The sequence below is a fragment of the Centroberyx affinis genome, unplaced genomic scaffold (assembly GCF_046629955.1).
Source record: "Centroberyx affinis isolate AG114_WGS23_722 - 3 ecotype Tasmania unplaced genomic scaffold, CSIRO-AGI_Caff_v1 ptg000903l_1, whole genome shotgun sequence".
Classification (NCBI taxonomy): domain Eukaryota; kingdom Metazoa; phylum Chordata; class Actinopteri; order Beryciformes; family Berycidae; genus Centroberyx; species Centroberyx affinis.
Genome location: NW_027279487.1, coordinates 26,990 through 44,276, shown reverse-complemented (window position 1 = coordinate 44,276; position 17,287 = coordinate 26,990). Strand labels below are relative to the sequence as shown.

At 41.8% G+C, this 17,287-nt stretch overlaps 1 protein-coding gene across 2 annotated transcripts; it reads left to right on the top strand.

The window, feature by feature from the left end:
• The first annotated feature begins 6,493 nt into the window (after positions 1-6,493).
• clu (clusterin) lies at positions 6,494-17,246 on the top strand. Of its 2 annotated transcripts, none has more exons than XM_071521634.1 (10): positions 6,494-6,517; positions 10,336-10,494; positions 10,612-10,760; positions 10,851-11,021; positions 11,198-11,368; positions 12,041-12,302; positions 13,028-13,168; positions 14,706-14,932; positions 15,234-15,418; positions 16,224-17,246. In XM_071521634.1, exons 2-10 carry the CDS (start codon positions 10,380-10,382, stop codon positions 16,234-16,236), a joined length of 1,434 nt encoding a protein of 477 aa, XP_071377735.1. In that variant the 5' UTR covers positions 6,494-6,517; positions 10,336-10,379; the 3' UTR covers positions 16,237-17,246. The 2 variants fall into 2 exon arrangements, with proteins under 2 accessions (XP_071377735.1, XP_071377736.1); XM_071521635.1 differs by lacking the exon at positions 6,494-6,517 and adding an exon at positions 9,227-9,293.
• Positions 17,247-17,287: the final 41 nt, after the last annotated feature.

Below are 17,287 nucleotides of genomic sequence, written 5' to 3'. Positions count from 1 at the left end.
TGCCGACCGTGCGTTTTGATACTTTCACCATGTTTAGATAGACCATCCAACTCCTTTACAATCACAGAGGCAAGGGGAATCCTGTTTTACACCATATGGGACCTTTAAACTGAAGGCGTTCCCTTTAGATCGTATAACAGTAATGAAGTGACACCGAAGTAAAACTGTAAGATCCGCAACTTATTTCTTGAGCTGACAAAGTCGTGCAATACTTCAAATGCTGGTGCTTCAGTATTTATGCATCAACAAGGCAAATTTATGTCTTCTTAGGATAATGAGTTGTGCTTGTTGCTGGGCACCGGCCAGGATAACATTAACAGTGTGTTCGGCCAGGAAATCATCTGTTTACTGTTACACAACGGTAGTTTCATCCCATTTCTGAAAATTCCCATTAAGCTTGGCCCGCCTAACTCTTGTGGTAACCAGGGAGCTAGTTAGCGATCTTCTTGTTTTGTCTTGTTTTTTATTCTTATGTATGTACACTACTTTGAAGAGGACTTTTCACTTAGTGCATATGCATTGGTAAGTATTGTATAAAAGCCATAATCCCCTTTAGGACGATCTTTGCTGTGATTATAGGTACTTCGGTGCCGCCGACTATTATCTCTCTGCTCCGGTGCCATGCCATTGTTCTGACGGCCCATTATTCCGAAACCCCAACAGTCCGAAAACTCCACGCCTGGCTCCATCCACAGCCGTGGCTTCTGACAGCCTTGACCGTAAGCTTGCTCTAACCCTAACCTCAGTGACCCCATGCCTCAACCCAACCACCTCCGGGATAACGGGCTGTCGGACAAATGGGCTTCCGGTCCAATTGGGTGGACGTTTTTCCGGACTATTGGGGTTTCGGAATAACGGGCCGTCGGAACAATGGCCAGTCCCCCTCCTGAATGGGTTTGAATCCATCTCCTGCCACAAAGTCACACTTCCCTCTCTCTCCTCTTTTTCCCCGTCTAGAATAAAGAGAGGAATGTCATTACAGCCCTGATTGCAAGGTAGTGGAAATGAGGACTCCATTAGGTAACGTAATAACCAGTGTCGGTCAGCTGGTCTTTGATCACAAAGGCACCGGGCTTTGATTACAAACTTGAAGTTTCTTAATCAGTTCATGCACATTCCAACACATACACCCACACACACGGAAACACACCATTATTCTCTAAATTGATACCAGAATCATCCGAACGTTACAAGTCCATCTGCGGCCTGTCAGGTCGTGCAATGCCATCAATGGGACCAATTAAGCCTGGTGATAATCATGATTCATATTACAATTAAGACAGCGGAATGGCTCTCTTTGCGTGTGTGTGTGTGTGGGTGTGTGCGTTACCCATTCCAAGCTTATTGAAATGCATGGCACCGTATGAGTATTGGCAGCACAGCTAGATGGTTTCACTTCACTAGTTGGCAGATCGAACGCTGCGGCAGCTTAGCACAGGGCGCACACACACCACAGCAGACTCCGTCAGCCATATGGACACACACACACACACACACACACACACACACACACACACACACACACACAGAGTCAGTGGAGCAAAACAGAAGTTTCCACTGGGTCACGCGATCGATTTAGCCGAGTCATACCAGCAGCAAAAGTCCCTCAGTCATCCTCCCTAAGTTGAACATACTTTGGAGGAGTAGAAAATTTGGAATCACATTTGTATTTGTGGCCTGTGTTATGTTAAAATCGAATTCAAGTTGCATTTTTAAACATCAATATGTCAAATTAACTGATACCTTGATATATTAGTGTGTGTGTGTGCATGTGTGTGTGTGTGTGTGTGTATGTGTGTGACCTTGGCTACGCACAGTCTGTAAATCAACACGGGGATAAACACTGCAAGATGCTCCAGGAATCCCATCCTCTGGACTCACTTCTGACAGCAATTTGTTTCTCCTGAAACCGGATCCATCTTGGTTCGATAAAGCGCCCCCATCCAGAGTATGCGGAGCGAACACGACTCCAGAAATAGAGGCAGGGGAGGATGGAGGGGGGGGGAGGGATGGAAAAGAGAGGGGGGGGTGAACGGACGTAAAGAGAGGGAGAGATATGTACAATAAGCCGCATTATCGCCGTGACATAAATACTGTCCTATTTCCATGCAGCGTTCAGGCATTTTTGTTTAATAGATTAAATCAACTAAAGCTGCCATCACATAAATAGCCAAGTCAGTGATTAATGGGGGAAGTGGTGTCATGGCTGGCTGGGATTTCACATGTGGGGGCCATCTTTGGAGAGAGTCGAGAAGACCTTAAAGTGTCCTCGCTCGCTTTTTTTTTTGTTTCTCCCTCTTTCCCTCCGCTCTCATTAGCTCCATACATATGTTCTGGTAAATGTGGTTTATTTTATGCAGATAGGTCCAGTGCAACGTTGTAAACACACTCAGATAGACTTCATGTGTTTGGACCCCCATGCCACAGTGCAGCTACAGTGTGATATACACACTGTGTACGCTGTGGAAGTCGCAGCAAGTTGATACATTTCTATTAAAGTAATAGGAAAAGCTGCAAAACCTGTCTCACTCTGCCTTAAGGAGCTGCTGACCCACCTAAAAAAAATTCATTAGTATTATTTTAGTGTTCCATGATGGTCTAAATGCTGATTCAGAGGCTTTTCCCACCCTGACAAGAATAAAGTTCTGTGGTAAACACTTGCTACTTGTAATTTTTGGGGATTTTTGGGCATGAAAACTGTCAGAAATGCTGATCAAAGAGCAGTTCGCCTCCTTTGTCATAATCAAAGATCATAAGAATTGTTACGTTCCAAAAATGAGATCCACCATCTGGAAAAAATAACATCTAGACTCGGAAAATGATTCATTACAACAAATTCTGGAATTTTGAAAGGATAAATGAAGTCCTTGGGTGACAAAATGGGATATCCATCATGTGACAGAATGAAAGAAACAGCTCACTATGAATTATCATTGAAGCGATGAGTGAATTAATGATTAAAATTTTTATTGGCATTTTCCAATAGCATGAAGCGATGAGTGAATTAAGAGTTGACGTTACTTTGAAGAAGACACATTTGATATACTGGGCAATGAACATCGGATCATACTTTTAAACCCAAATGGATTTATAGCATTTCAGAACGAACCCTTTTAAATACTAACAGTTTCATAGACTGCATCCTCTATATTTATATTAGACATTTAAATATAATGTTTCTTTTTATGATTGAATCATTTTCAAGGAGCCTGGAGAAGAAAGCAGAAAGCTAAATTAGAAAGATAGAAGAGGAAGACACCAGACTCCAGAACTATTCTCAAAACACTAAGGTGAAGACTGAAATCAAACTTTAAAGATATTATTTTTGAGATTTCTGGATGTGTTAGTACAATAATAATAATTTTAAAAAAAAGTTTAAATTTTGACATGTCACAGCCTTGACGCCCTCAAAAACAGTCCATGTTATTCAGAGTCAGACTCAAGTTTACCAGCGTGTTTACAAGTAGCGGGAAATTGGCCTGGTGGTTTGTGCAGACAGAACCTGTGGACACATAATTAACCGAGTAAACAGCTGAACTGTGATGAAGACTTTGAAGGAGGAGACTTGACAAGAATGGAGTTCCTGCCACCTAGTGTCACACTGGGCTTTTACACTGAGGGAGAAGACAGACAGGTCCAATGAATTCATACACACACACACACACACACACTAGGAATTGGTACACCGGGAGAGATTGTTGATTTATTTATAACTAACTGTTAATAAAAGTACTGTGCACTTTTTCTTTTTCTCACTGTTTTGGACCTAAGTATGTTTCATTAAAAGTCTAATATTGCTGTAATACATCTTTCTTCCTTTTCAGCCTTAAAGGGATACACCAGTTTTTTGGGAAATATATATGCTATTGGGCAACTGACTCATTAAAGGAATAGTTCACCCAAAAATGATAATGATAAAAATCTTCCCATTTGGGTCACTGGGACAAAATCTTATCAAATGGGGGTTCTGTGGCTCTATTTGGGGGGTCTGTGACATGAAAACCCCATCAGCTGAAATATAGTTACATGTCACTATTCTGTTTTATTGCACAAGCCACTGTAGAACATGAAAAATTCATGCAATAATATTTTTTCCTATGACCCTGACCCTTTAAACAGCAGATGGCGTCTGCAGAGAGACACAGCATTAAGGAATCTGTGTGTGTGTATGTGTGTGTGTGTATGTGTGTGTGTGTGTGTGTGTGTGTGTGTGTGTGTGTGTGTGTGTGTGTGTGTGTGCGTGTGATTTACTGGAAGAACACTCCCATAAAATAGCAGCTATGTTAGAGTCACATGAGCCACATGTTCTTTTTTTTTTATTGTTTACGATTCATTCCCGTATTAATCCCTATAAAGTGTATACACACACATACACTCAATACAATACACACAACACCTGGTTGCATGCAAACACACACACACTAATTTTCTCTTTTTCACTCTCTCTTTCACTCTATTTGTATCACTTTTACAATGCTCTGGTGCGTGTGTGTGTGTGTGTGCATGCATGTTTACTTGTTGCGTGTGTGTGTGTGTGTGTGTGTGTGTGTGTGTGTGTGTGTGTGTTTTTCACCCTGCAGGGTTTTTTACAGTCCTCCCCCTGTCGTTCTATGTTCCCAAAAGCCTCATAACACACACTCAGCATTACGGTAAGCTGCATGTGTGTACAGGTACTGTGTGTTTTCTTCTTCTTCTTCTTCTTCTTCTGGTGCCTTAAAGTCAAAACAGTCTGAGTCAAACCTGCTGCTTTTTGGACTTGGACTGGCTTGGACCTGCCCAGGCCCGGACTCTCTGGCCCGTCTCCAGCCTGGGTGTTCCTTTGTTTTATGGAAATGGGGAAAAGAAAAAAAAAAAAAGACGATGACTTCATCCCTCAGGCTGTTTACATCCAGCTTGGTTCACACACTCACTTTCTACCTCTGCACTTACAACAAAGAACTGGTAATCCTGATAATCCGCAGCAGAACTATAAACTACACATCATATTCTATAGGGATATTATAGTAATATACCATAAAGTATGATATGGTCTCTTTCTTATTGTGTACCACATACACACTATAAGGGCCTATAGGAATATTTTTCAGCAGGGTGAAGCAAGACACACACATACACACACATACAGTATATATATACACACAGACACACACACACACACGCATACACACATAATCATTATTACAATAACTAATATGCCCCAATATACCTTACTGGCGTTTTCATTTGCAAAACTACATTGTGAACTTTGGAACTGCTTTACATTGTTATAGATATTTCTGATTATGTCAACCCAAATAATCATCTCAATAAGGTCTGAATATATAATTTTGTTTGTGTTGGTTTTTGAAAATGTACGTTTATGCTTTGGCAAATATTGTTTCTGATAAACAGCCATGACAGTGAAGTTATTGGCTTTAGGGAGAGACCTCATCCACTAGCTGGACCAAAGCGCCCTCTTGTGGTTGTCCCTCGGCTCTGCAGCTCTGAAAGCTGCCCACAAATTACACAACTTCTGGAAAAGTCCTCAGCTTCAGGAGCATCAAGCTAGACAGTGTTAACCAGGATAACACCGGAAGATGAGCGATTCTGCCTTCAAAATAAAAGCATAAAATTTGTCGCGGGGGGGGGAAAGCAAAGAATTAGCACGCAATGGGTGCGGAACAACAAAAAAATCTGTACTTGGTGGAATTACTGGTTTATGTAGCCTATAACTATAGTTGTAAATAATATCTCGGCCTAGTTAACTACAGCTGTATACTGATTATGTGTATTATGTATTATGGTGCAAGATGATGATTTCCTGGTGAAAGAGTTTATTAGAAAAGGAGTGAGTGTGCAAATGAGACAGACCTCGTCCCCTTGTTTAAATGAAGTGCATGTGATAGATATTGTTCCCTGGTTTTGGTTGATTTGTAGCTTACCCTCTTTTTAATTATTAACTCTATACACACAATTCCTGTGAACAAATTAAATAGCCTAATTAATAGCCTAAAAAAACACATAGGCCTATTCGCGAAGGATGCATATGGTAAGAAACTATTGACAAGGATATTGAGAGTTAATGGGTTCTAGTATGCAGACTGGAGGGATGTTACAGAGATTATAAAGGATTTATATCGGCTACGTCCCAAAAATGGCTCTATATTATAATTTGTTAGGTTTGAATCCATTAGCAAGCTTTTAATACAAGTCAAGTGTTTTATATTGGCTATGGCATCATGCGCACGAGTTAATACCTGCCAAATACATAATTTCACCTACAGGGCAGCTCCGTACAGAGATAGCTTGCGTTAGCCTACTCAAAAACCGTCGAAAGAAAAGTGCGTCAACGAGGGCTTTTATTTTTAATCTTGAGACCGGAAGCGGGGTGTGATATCGCGGCTAGCTTGACACTGGCGGCATACTCAGCCAGTGAATCACAAGTCGACACCTTCCCCCGTTATCCGCTGGTATAAATACCAGCGGGACGGCGCTGCAGCAGCTTCAGCCGCTCTGGAGACTCTGGACCCGCAGAGAGGTGAGTCACACTCGGGCTTTTATTTGCAGGCGCTCCGCTGCTCGGTTTGGTCTCTATAAGATTCACAGATGCTCAGAGAAAAGACTATTACAATGTAATAATATAATATGATATGATAAAGCACAATATATCTTTATGATTATAATATTCTCTCATAAGGCAGCTTGAACAGAGCAGAACAGAATAGAAAAGGCTCCAAATGCAATAAAATAATTTATAAGATGAATGTCAAATTATAAACAATACTAACTTTTATTATATTGCTCAATGTTCCTTAATTATTTGGGTCACCGTAATTGTTTTTGACCGTGCAGAAATGCTGACCTCATGGCTGGAGGGGTGACTGTTGTTTGTTTTGCTCCCTCATGGGTGTGACCTCCATCCCTGGATCCAAACCACTGGATTAGCACTGACGGCATCATGTGGTTCACCTCAGCACACTTTTAAGAGGCTTTTAAACCTATCCAGGGCAATAGTCACTGGAAAATAAGATAATAAACGCTTTACTTGCTTTACAAAACAGAAGACAATTTATTGCCTCAGTAGGAAAGACACTTTAAGAATGAAAAACATCATAAGCAAACAGAATCCAAACGTGGTATTCACAATCATAGATATTCAATTTTAATACAGGAGCAAATTTCTTCCAGACTACAATGAACTGCAAAATGACTGTACCCAAACTGATTTTCTAGGGATATTAATACATTTTCTGGTTCAGAACTGACTGTTATTTCAGCATAACCGTGCGATATGGGTCATTCAAGTGGAAAATCCCAAACAGATGTAAAAAATGAGTCCCGGGATACCAGCCTCCAATTTACCATAAATGGGGCAGACATGGTATCGCAGATTGGTCCCTTGTTCCTTTCAGTTCTAGCTTTGGGAAATAGTTGTTTGTGCAGGTTTGAGTGTGTGACAGAGAGAGAGTGAGGGACAGAGACAGCAGCAGAAGTAATCAGCTGTGATCAGGGACAGTTTCTGACCCCTGCTGCACTGTTTGTCTCCATCAGTAAGGCTTTAGTGCAGACAAATCCCTTGTAATATGCAGACATCAGTCCTGTTTTTGAACTCTGTTGTGGGGACTTTGTATGTGTTTTAACATCTGGATACCAACAGTACCAGATTTGAAACTCAAGAGCTAGTTTTAATAGCTCAGCCACAGTTACATGCATGTCAGCTGTCAGCAAATGAAAACATAAACATAAACATATAAAATCTCTCTCTCTCTCTCTCTCTCTCTCTACATATATATATGTACATAATCATCAATAATAGCTCACTATTATAACTTAAAGTGTCAATTTTACCACTTGTGTTCTTTTGTTGTGGAATTATACTACTTTGGCGGTTATGGGCTATTATGTAAAAAGTGTCATGGAGAACACGTATTGAGAAAGAGTAGAAGCTTTCATGAACTGTCTGTAGGTTGAATCACAGACATTTATTTTTATGAAAATGTTGCGAGATATTACTTCAACAACAAACATCATCTTCTGTTAGCTCGCAAAAATGCTTCCAACAGCGATTTGAGCTTCCAACTTCCAAGCAATTTGAATTATAATGAAATGTGAAATGGATAAAGCGATTTTCCAATACAACAGCAGTGAAAACGATCTTCCTTATGGTCTATAAAGGTTACGACCACAGTTAGTTCAGACAGTTCATTAAGGACTTAACGAAAATCCTACAGTCTCTTAGGCATATCAGCACATGGTGATGCTCGCCAGAGAAAAATATCAAATATCTGCTCTGCATTGCATTTCACCTCATTGTATTTCATCTCATGAGACTAAGTGAACTTTCTGGAAGGCCTTCCCAGTGTCCAATAGACAACATCTGGAGTGCAGGACGATGCATTTTTATAGTTGTGTAACCAGGATCCCTGCTGCGGGAATTAAGCAAAGAGCTGGGCCTCTGCAAACTCCAGGGACCAGGGAGGAGGAGTGCTCTCTCTCTCTCTCTCTCTCTCTCTCTCTCTCTCTCTTTTCTCTCCTCTAAAGCATTACTCACTTTTCCCCCCTCTCTCCAAGTCACGGCTCACTCATTTATTTGTGCATTCGTTAAATTGCTAAAGGCATTCTCACCCTGTTTACAAATCTCCTATTAACTGGCATGTTAGAATTAAACGAGAGGATTGCCAGCTATTGTCACATGTAAAATAACCTCATTGAATAAGCGGCTGCAGGCCTGAACACCCACATTTAGAACAAAGTGGGACATTTTCTTTCCTCAGCGGGAGTTGAGTCCCACTGGCTTTGGAACAGTGGAAGGAACATGTGCATGGTTTTGACTGCAGATTAAAGGAATATACCATTTTGGGGGGGGGGGGGTAATTGTCCTGTTGGTCACATTACCTGTTAAGTGATGAGAACATACACATCAAAATCATCCATGTGTCCCCAGTAGATCATTGGATCTGGTGCTCCAGATCCAATGATCTACTGGGGACACATGGGTTAACCCTAACCCTAACCCTAACCCTAACCCTTGTGGAATGATAAACTCCCAACATTCATAATACTCCTTAAACAGTTGAATACAATTTCAATCTAGGAGGTATTTTCTTAACCCAACTGACACTGAAAACTGGGACAGTATATTTCTTAACACGTATCCAGGGTGACTGAGCTCCATCCTCTCACTTTTCCAGCAACACCCTGCTTCACATTCATACAGTCTTCAGGAGATGCATTTAGAATCCCATGCTGTGTGTTTGGAGGAGAAGGGGGGATTATGGTCGGCTGCTGCAGAAATAATCAACAGAGATTAGACTGTGAGTTCATCTGTCAGATGACCGTGTGTGTGTGTGTGTGTGTGTGTGCGCGAGAAAGAAAGCAAGAGCTACAATCATGGTCTGTTGAATGTGTCATTGTTGAATATAGGGGCAGCTGACCAATCATACGTCAGAGAAATGGGTAAACAGAGGAAGAGCCTGCTGATGCCTTTATAAGGCACAGTGGGTCAAACTCACTCAAAACACTGATCTGAGGTCAGTTGTTTAATAATATCCCTACTAAGGCTTTATGAATAGGAAAGGGAACTGTAGAAACTGATACATAATGAAGGCATCACTTCCTGGGCAACTTCACCCTGATAAACGAGTAACATGAACCGCTGCCTTTGATGAATTATAAATGTGTATTGATTGTTATTGTTATTTTTATGTTATGCTGTGTAAGGGTGGAAAACAGCTGAGCAAGCGTGGTCATATTCTGCTGCGTAGGTCCCTGTCTGGATTGTGAGGATCCATATCGCCCTCTAGTGGTGGTGGAGTGGCATTACAACAACACTACAGATTGTCAGGAGACGGGGATCAGAAGCTAGGGTTCGACTTATATGGGTTTTTGAATATTCAATATCTTTAAATTTGACAATTTTTGTGATATAATACAAAGAATCCAAAAAATCAAGTGTTTCCCCCAGAATTGTATTCTTGTCAGGGTGGAAAAGCCTCTGAAACAGGATTTAGCCTATCATGGGACACTAAAACTCTATTGAAACAATGGAAAATAATGAGAATAGTAAGACATATTTATGCATATTTTTGTGGAATCTGATCAAAATTCAGATTCAGGTTTCAGGTTAAGGTTCCCATAGACAACCAGTGTAGTATTGATGCATTATACATTAAATATGTAATCAAACAACTGACTGACTGATATCTGATTTATAATAAAAGGCCAATATATTGGTTTACCCCTAATATACAGCCATTTGTTTTTCTGCACATAACTGAAAACATAAAACTGTTGGACCCTGAATAGTTTGGTGCTTCTTTAGGTGCTGAAGGGAACTGATCTGTGTTGTTTCCCCAGGTTTTGTTCTTCATCGCCTGCTGGCCCCGTGAGCGTCAGAGAGGATGTTGATGATGATCATGATGATGAAGAAGAAGGTGCCAAAGTCTCTGGCTGTGGTGGCTCTTCTGCTGGCCTCAGCCAACTGCATGGTCATTCCCTCTAAGGAAGACCTCAGCCGTAAGTCTCTGGGGTCTATTAGGGTCGGAATTGCCTATCAGCAAACTTGTGAAGTAGAAATGAAAAGTCTGAAAATGTATGAATTACAGCAAACACACCATCCACTTTTCTTCACAGAGATCTCAATGCTGGGAGAGAAGTACCTGGACCAGCAGATCGAGAACGCCATCAACGGCGTGAAGGAGATGAAGAGCGTGATGCAGAAGTCGTCCGAGGACCACGAGAAGTTCCTCAGCGCGCTGGAGAAGACCAAGCTGCAGAAGGAGGTAAGGGACGCTCTGCGCTTTATCTGGAATCAACAGAAGAAGAAGAAGAACCGGGTCTTTCAAAATGTCTCTGTCTCTGTCTGAATGCAGGAGGCGATGCGTACGGCCCAGGACATGGAGGCCAAGCTGGAGCAGGAGGAGGAGGTGTGCAACGAGACCATGCAGGCTCTGTGGGAGGAGTGCAAGCCCTGCCTGAAGAACACCTGCATCAAGTTCTACTCCAAAACCTGCAGCAGCGGCTCCGGACTGGTGGGACGCCAGGTCAGGAGATCCCACACACACACACACACATTGGATAGAACTCAGTTGTCAACTCATTGTCTCCCTTTCCAGCATTTGAATATGAGGATGAGGTCTTTTTTTCTCCTCTCCTCTCCTCTCCTCTCCTCTCCTCTCCTCTCCTCTTCCTCTCCTCTTCCTCTTCCTCTCCTCTCCAGCTGGAGGAGGTGCTGAACAGAACCTCCCCCTTCTCCATCTGGATCAACGGGGAGAACATGGATGTTCTGGAGAGGGAAGGGCAGCGGCAGAACGAGTACTTCCAGAACCTGGAGGAGCGATACTCAGAGGTGTCCGACAGCGTGGACAACATCTTCTTGGACAGTATGAAGGTACTAGTGTATATGTATACCATGGGGATAAACAGTGGACCAGGGTTGGGGTCAATTCATGAATGAACTCATCAATTTCAATTCAACTAAGAAATTGGAATTGGAAAAACCCAGAGAAACGGAATTGGAATTTATCTGGAATATCATTGAAATTCCATGTTTTTTTGTTTCTGAGATAGTGTTATATATTATCAATACTGAATATCATAGAATGTTAAAAGGACCTTTCAGGTGGTATTCGAATGTATTTGATTGGTTGAATTCTCTTTTATTTGATTCATAATGTTTATTTTATAATGTTTAATAAGTCAAGACAATCTCTCTTAGAAGTGGCATTTCATGGAATTTAATGGAATTCAACTATGTTTCCTGTCGTTCCAGTTCTGTAGAGCTGGGTGTAACTCCCATTCCAACTCCAGGAATTGAATTGGAATTTACCATGCATTCTCTATTCAATTCATGAATGGCCCAAACCCTGCAGTTAATAAATATTAAGTTCTCAGTACTGCAAGTGTTGCCTGAATTTACTCTTTTCCAGTACATATTTCCATCCCCACTTTCCTCATCTTTCTATTCTTGTGAGGACATTTGGTCGCTTCCCATCATCCCTGCAGAGGTGCGACAGGTACAACAGCACCAACTCTCTCTCTGTTTCCTCTCTGTCTCTCTCAGGTGTTCGACCACATGCGCTCCCTCCACCCTCCGATGTTCCCCGGCCCCTTCCGCATGCCCAGCCTGTGGGGACCGGCGCCCGGCGCCCACGGGGGCCTCCGGGACCGGCCGAGCCGCGTGGCCCGCTCGCCCTTCCACGACCCCGAGTTCCACGGCTTCCAGAGCATGTTCCTCCCCATGATGGGCATGGCCCGGAACCTGTTCGGCTCCATGAGCTCCATGATGGACATGGACTCCGACATGGACGGCCCTACTGCTGAGGGTGCGTTTCTGACTTTTCCTGAGTTTATTCAATATCATTTCAATATTCAAAATACTGCGAAAAAAGACAAAAATCAATCAGCAAAAATGTGATCAAATTCAAACTCTATTCATTGATTTTTCACTATTTATTATGATAAAAACTCACCCACAGCATTTCAATCTAACATGGATCTTTCTCAGGTAAACATGACAACTCCTCATATGTGAATGCATAAGAATATAATATAATATAATAAAAAACTGTAGTTTGGCCATAGCCTTAGTTTTTTAATTTACATAATGTAATTAAAACCATTTGGAGCAGTTTTACATTGCTGCTTTGTCAGATTCGTTTATCAGCACTGGGCTGGGCTACTCATATGTCTATGCATATTTCCAGTCCATTTATGAAATTCTGATCATTGGATTATGAAATGACAAAGGAAGGTCAGGAGTTGAAACAAGTCTGTTTCTAAGTGGTCCCTCCAGTTTTGTTTTGGGTTGGGTTCACAATATGATATTGCGGCATGATGAGTTCCTATTAAAACAGCTTTGGAGACTGTTTTGAAATGATAGAAAGATATTAATTTTCATTTTGGTGCTGTAGTTACACATCTCTTCAACGTCAGAATGTTTGCTGTGTAAATACAAACTTTCTCTTCCAGTTTTTGTTCAGATCTGGTCTGACCTGTGTGTTTTGTGCTGTGTGTGTGTGTGTGTGTGTGTGTGTGTGTGTGGTGGCAGACGGCAGTGTGAACGAGGATGTGGTCATCACCAAGCCGTTCGGCGACGGCAGGATGACCTGCAGGGAGATCCGCCGCAACTCGGCCGGCTGCATCAAGCTGCGAGAGGAGTGTCAGAAGTGCAAAGACATCCAGAACATCGGTATTATGATTCTCCTTTCATATTGTGACTGACAGTTTATCAGAGGACCAAGAACTCACATATGCACACGATCCTCGCTTGTACAAAGATAGTGAAAAGCACTGAAAAGTATGGAAATGGCCCAAAATAACCAAGGCTCTATAAAAAAAAACAAGAAAAAAAAATTATAGATCTCATAGGCCAGGGTAAATATGGATAAAAGAAGGGTATGTTACAGTTGGCATATGTTGGTTGGGTTTAAGCATCAGCATGCAGCTAAATACAAATATACAATTGCCTTATACTGAGAGTTTTGTGCAGTTCCTTTTCTCTTCAATATTAAGAAGGAAAATAGATTATTGGTATTATTGAAATAGATTATCGGAGAAATTATCAGAGAACATCCCCAAAACAAAAATCATATGCTAGAGCAGCAAAAAGAAAAAACTGGAAAAAAAGGAGAAACAACAATAGTGAGGGGGGAAAAAAGTGAAAATCAAAATAGCAGTTATGGAACGTCGGAAATGAAAGCAGAGTGACTTCTCATCCATTTTCACACACTGGATGATCTCTGTCTCTTATAGAAGAAGATAGATAATCTCTTAATCATTTCTGGACTGTATATTGATTATAAAGTTAACAGTCTAAGTCTGTATTGTTTAGTTAAAGCAGCAACGGATCTGATCGGTTATCAGTATTGGCCAAGAGTTCATGTTTAGTGCTCAGAATCCATGTCTGCAGTGGAGAAAATGCTGCTGCAGTTTTCCTCTGCTGGAGAAGCTTCACCTGGTCTGCACTCTCCCCCATAATAAAATCAAACAGCACTTCTTCTCTTTGTTACATGAGACGACTGGTAATGACCGTTCAAAAGGTTAAATGGGTGCAACGAGTTCTTGCTGTATCCTGTTAGCTGGCAAGAAACCCCAGCTGCAGCTCCGAAGGGCAGTCTGGAGATATTTGTGTTGCGGTAATACAGTTAACGTTTTATGATCATGTGGAAACTGGGAGCACTTCATATTAATGATCGGAGATGCAGAGAGACGGCAATTTAATTATTTCATCTCTTCATTTGTGTTAACGGTGTTTTGTTCCTCTGCCATGAACAGACGTTGCAGGAAGGAGTCCCAGGAAGAAGTATTAGCTACTAACTTGTGACATGAGGAAAATACAAAGAAGTTCAAATTAAATTCATATTCAGAACATTTTTTCCCGTTTCTAAGTAATGAAATATCAAGGATACTGTGGTTACAGTCCCTGCTTTCAAATATCCTGATGAATGTGAGGCAGGCCTAACCTTTTTTCCGAGAGGATATTAAGCATTTTTCAGTTCATGCCAAAAGTTTTTTTTGAAGTATTTAGTTTCTGTTTCTCCCAGAATTTGATTCTTGTCAGGGTGGAAAAGCATCTAAAACAGCATTCAGACCATCCTGGGACAATAAAACCCAGAATAATGAAATATATCCGACAATACTGAACCGATATATTGCCAAACTGATATATTTGTCCAACCCTACTTGAGATACACATATGATGATGTTTGTATGTTGCCTGTCTCCAGACTGCTCTGGTAAGCAGCCCCTGCAGGGCCCCCTGAAGGCGGACCTGGAGGAAGCTCTGGCCCTGGCCGAGCGCTTCACCCAGGAGTACAGCACCCTGCTGAAGAGGTTCGAGCAGGAGATGCTCAACACCTCCACCATCCTGGACCTGTTCAACAGCCAGTTCGGCTGGGTGTCGGCCCTGGCCAACAAGACCAAGACCAAGGACGGCATCTTCCAAGTCCAGACGGTACGTAGGACTACTTGACGACCTCCTTTAGCTGTCCCTCAATCTCTCTCTTTCTTTTTCTCTCTCCATCTGTCTCTAGATTAGAAACTTTAATGATTGCTGTGGGGAAGCTGGTAAAAATAAAATACATGTAAGAACAGAACAAATAGGGGGGTATCAAAGTTCTATTGGTAAAGCCAATATTGGTAAACCCATAGGTCTCACCATACATACATATGTGCAGATACAGAGGCCACACATAGAAAAAACCCCCACTGAAACTCCACCCTGGCAGTAAACGACATGTCTCTCCACCCTGTAGGTAATCTCCAGGGACGAGGAGAAAGCCGGTGAAGAGAAGACGACAGGAGACACTAATGTGTCTGTGCAGCTCTTTGACTCTCCGCCCATGACCTTCACTGTGCCGGGCGACATCCCCTGGTCCGACCCCAAGTTCTCGGAGGTGGTGGCCCAGGAGGCTCTCGACCGCTACAAGGAAACCTCCGTGTGAGTGTCCAGTAACAGCAAAGCAGGCTGGCCCCTTGCGCTGGTGCTCCATGCTAACACTTTAGCGAAGATGTTGGATTTAGATTCCCTGGTAGTTCGAAACTATGTCATTTTTGTATCATATTTTGTGTAAATTTGGCACTGAACTGCTAGACCTAGCCACATATCATTTAAAGTTACTTACCATTTAGCTTTAGAGCTGCTACAAGTTCTTATTTTGTCACTTTTGAGATAATGCTAGTCGCCTACTATCACTCAACATAGTGCATGCTAAAGTGTTAGCTTGGAGCACCGGAGCCATCTACTGAAGACACATGGATGATTTTGGTGACTATGTTCTCGTCACTTAACGGCTAAGTTGATCAATGGGCCAATCTCCCAAAAACTTAAGTGTTTTCCTTTAACACTGGCGAGGCCAAACCACAGTCAGTTGACAGTCGTTTTGAATTTTAGAACTGAAATCTCTGCTTTCAAAATGTCCCCCTAGGATTTTCCTTGACCCACTTGCTGTACAAATCAGTGTGGTTAGATTTTCACGATCCCATGAGGAAGTAGTGTTTAAAGTTATATTTACCCCCTTCAAAGCTTCACACCTCACAGCTTGTTGGCAGCTATCGGGACGGGAATTCACCTCAGCTTACCTTCTACGGGATTTGTACACTCCTTAGATTGTGTGTTGATAGCTAAAAACACGTGCACAGTCATTTATATTTTTGCTCTGGTCATGTCATGTTGTGCTTGTTTGGGTTGATGTTGAACCTGCACTGGCTAATTCTGATTTCCGTCTCTCTCTTTATTTCTCTAGAGTGGTGAAGTAAAGCCACCATTGAATTTTCACCCCAACCTGCACTGTCCGCTGACAAGAGAATGTTCTGGATTAATCCTCATCTGAGTGAAAACACCCCTGAAACCCCCACGGCAAAAGCTTCAACTCCTTGTCACACCTGGAAAAACCCCATAGCCAACCCACTGATTCTGTTGTAAATCTAGATCCTGCCTTTGCAAGTCATAACAGTTTGACCTCAGAGATTTATATCATCATCACTAGAGCTCTATGTCCTGCTGTAAGATAAGAAATACGTGTAGCCATACCTATACTTCCAAGTCCTCACTGTATGTAGGCTAGCTGACGAGCTGGGCTTTCGCAAAAAAGGACCATAGCACTAAAATGATCTTTGCTTGATTGAGTGTTGATTAATTAAGAGATGATGTTGGAACTCACATGCTTTGGGAAACGCAGTCCAGTGTAATTGTCCTCCACTTTTGGCCTTTGCACCAGATGTAGATCAAAATCAAATTTGCTCCATCACAAGTCCATGGAACAAAGATTGATTTGCTGCAAAGATGCTTGTAGGAAACCCAAATCTGAGTTTCTTCAGCCTGTCAATGACTTTATTGACTTGACTTATCCTTCTATGGGTCTCTGATACAGTTAATATCCCTGTCAGTTCTTGAGGTCTCAGTTGGTTTGCTGATTTTAGAGATTAAAGGTTGGGAAAGCGTTGCTGTAATCTAGAAGAAAAGTTGCTCTAGCCGAGAGTGTTAGATACTGTTCAGCTTTGAGCCCCTCTGTACAACAGCCTAGCAATGATGCGATGCATAGAGATTAATAAAACCTGCTCAAGTCGATACTTTGTGTCTGTGCCCTCTTTGTAGACACTGCAGTTTCAAATACATTACAGGGCAAAAAGGTTTATTCATTTACCACCATCACTTTGAGCTTCTTTTGCAACGTGACTTCAGCATTTTACAGTGATGAACACATTTGTAAGGAAAAGCATTTCTCATCTATGGAAGGAAAAAATGTTTCACGCTTTAAAAGCATTTGACATTTCATTTGTAAGTTTAAAGAAATTTTGTTTGCTTTTA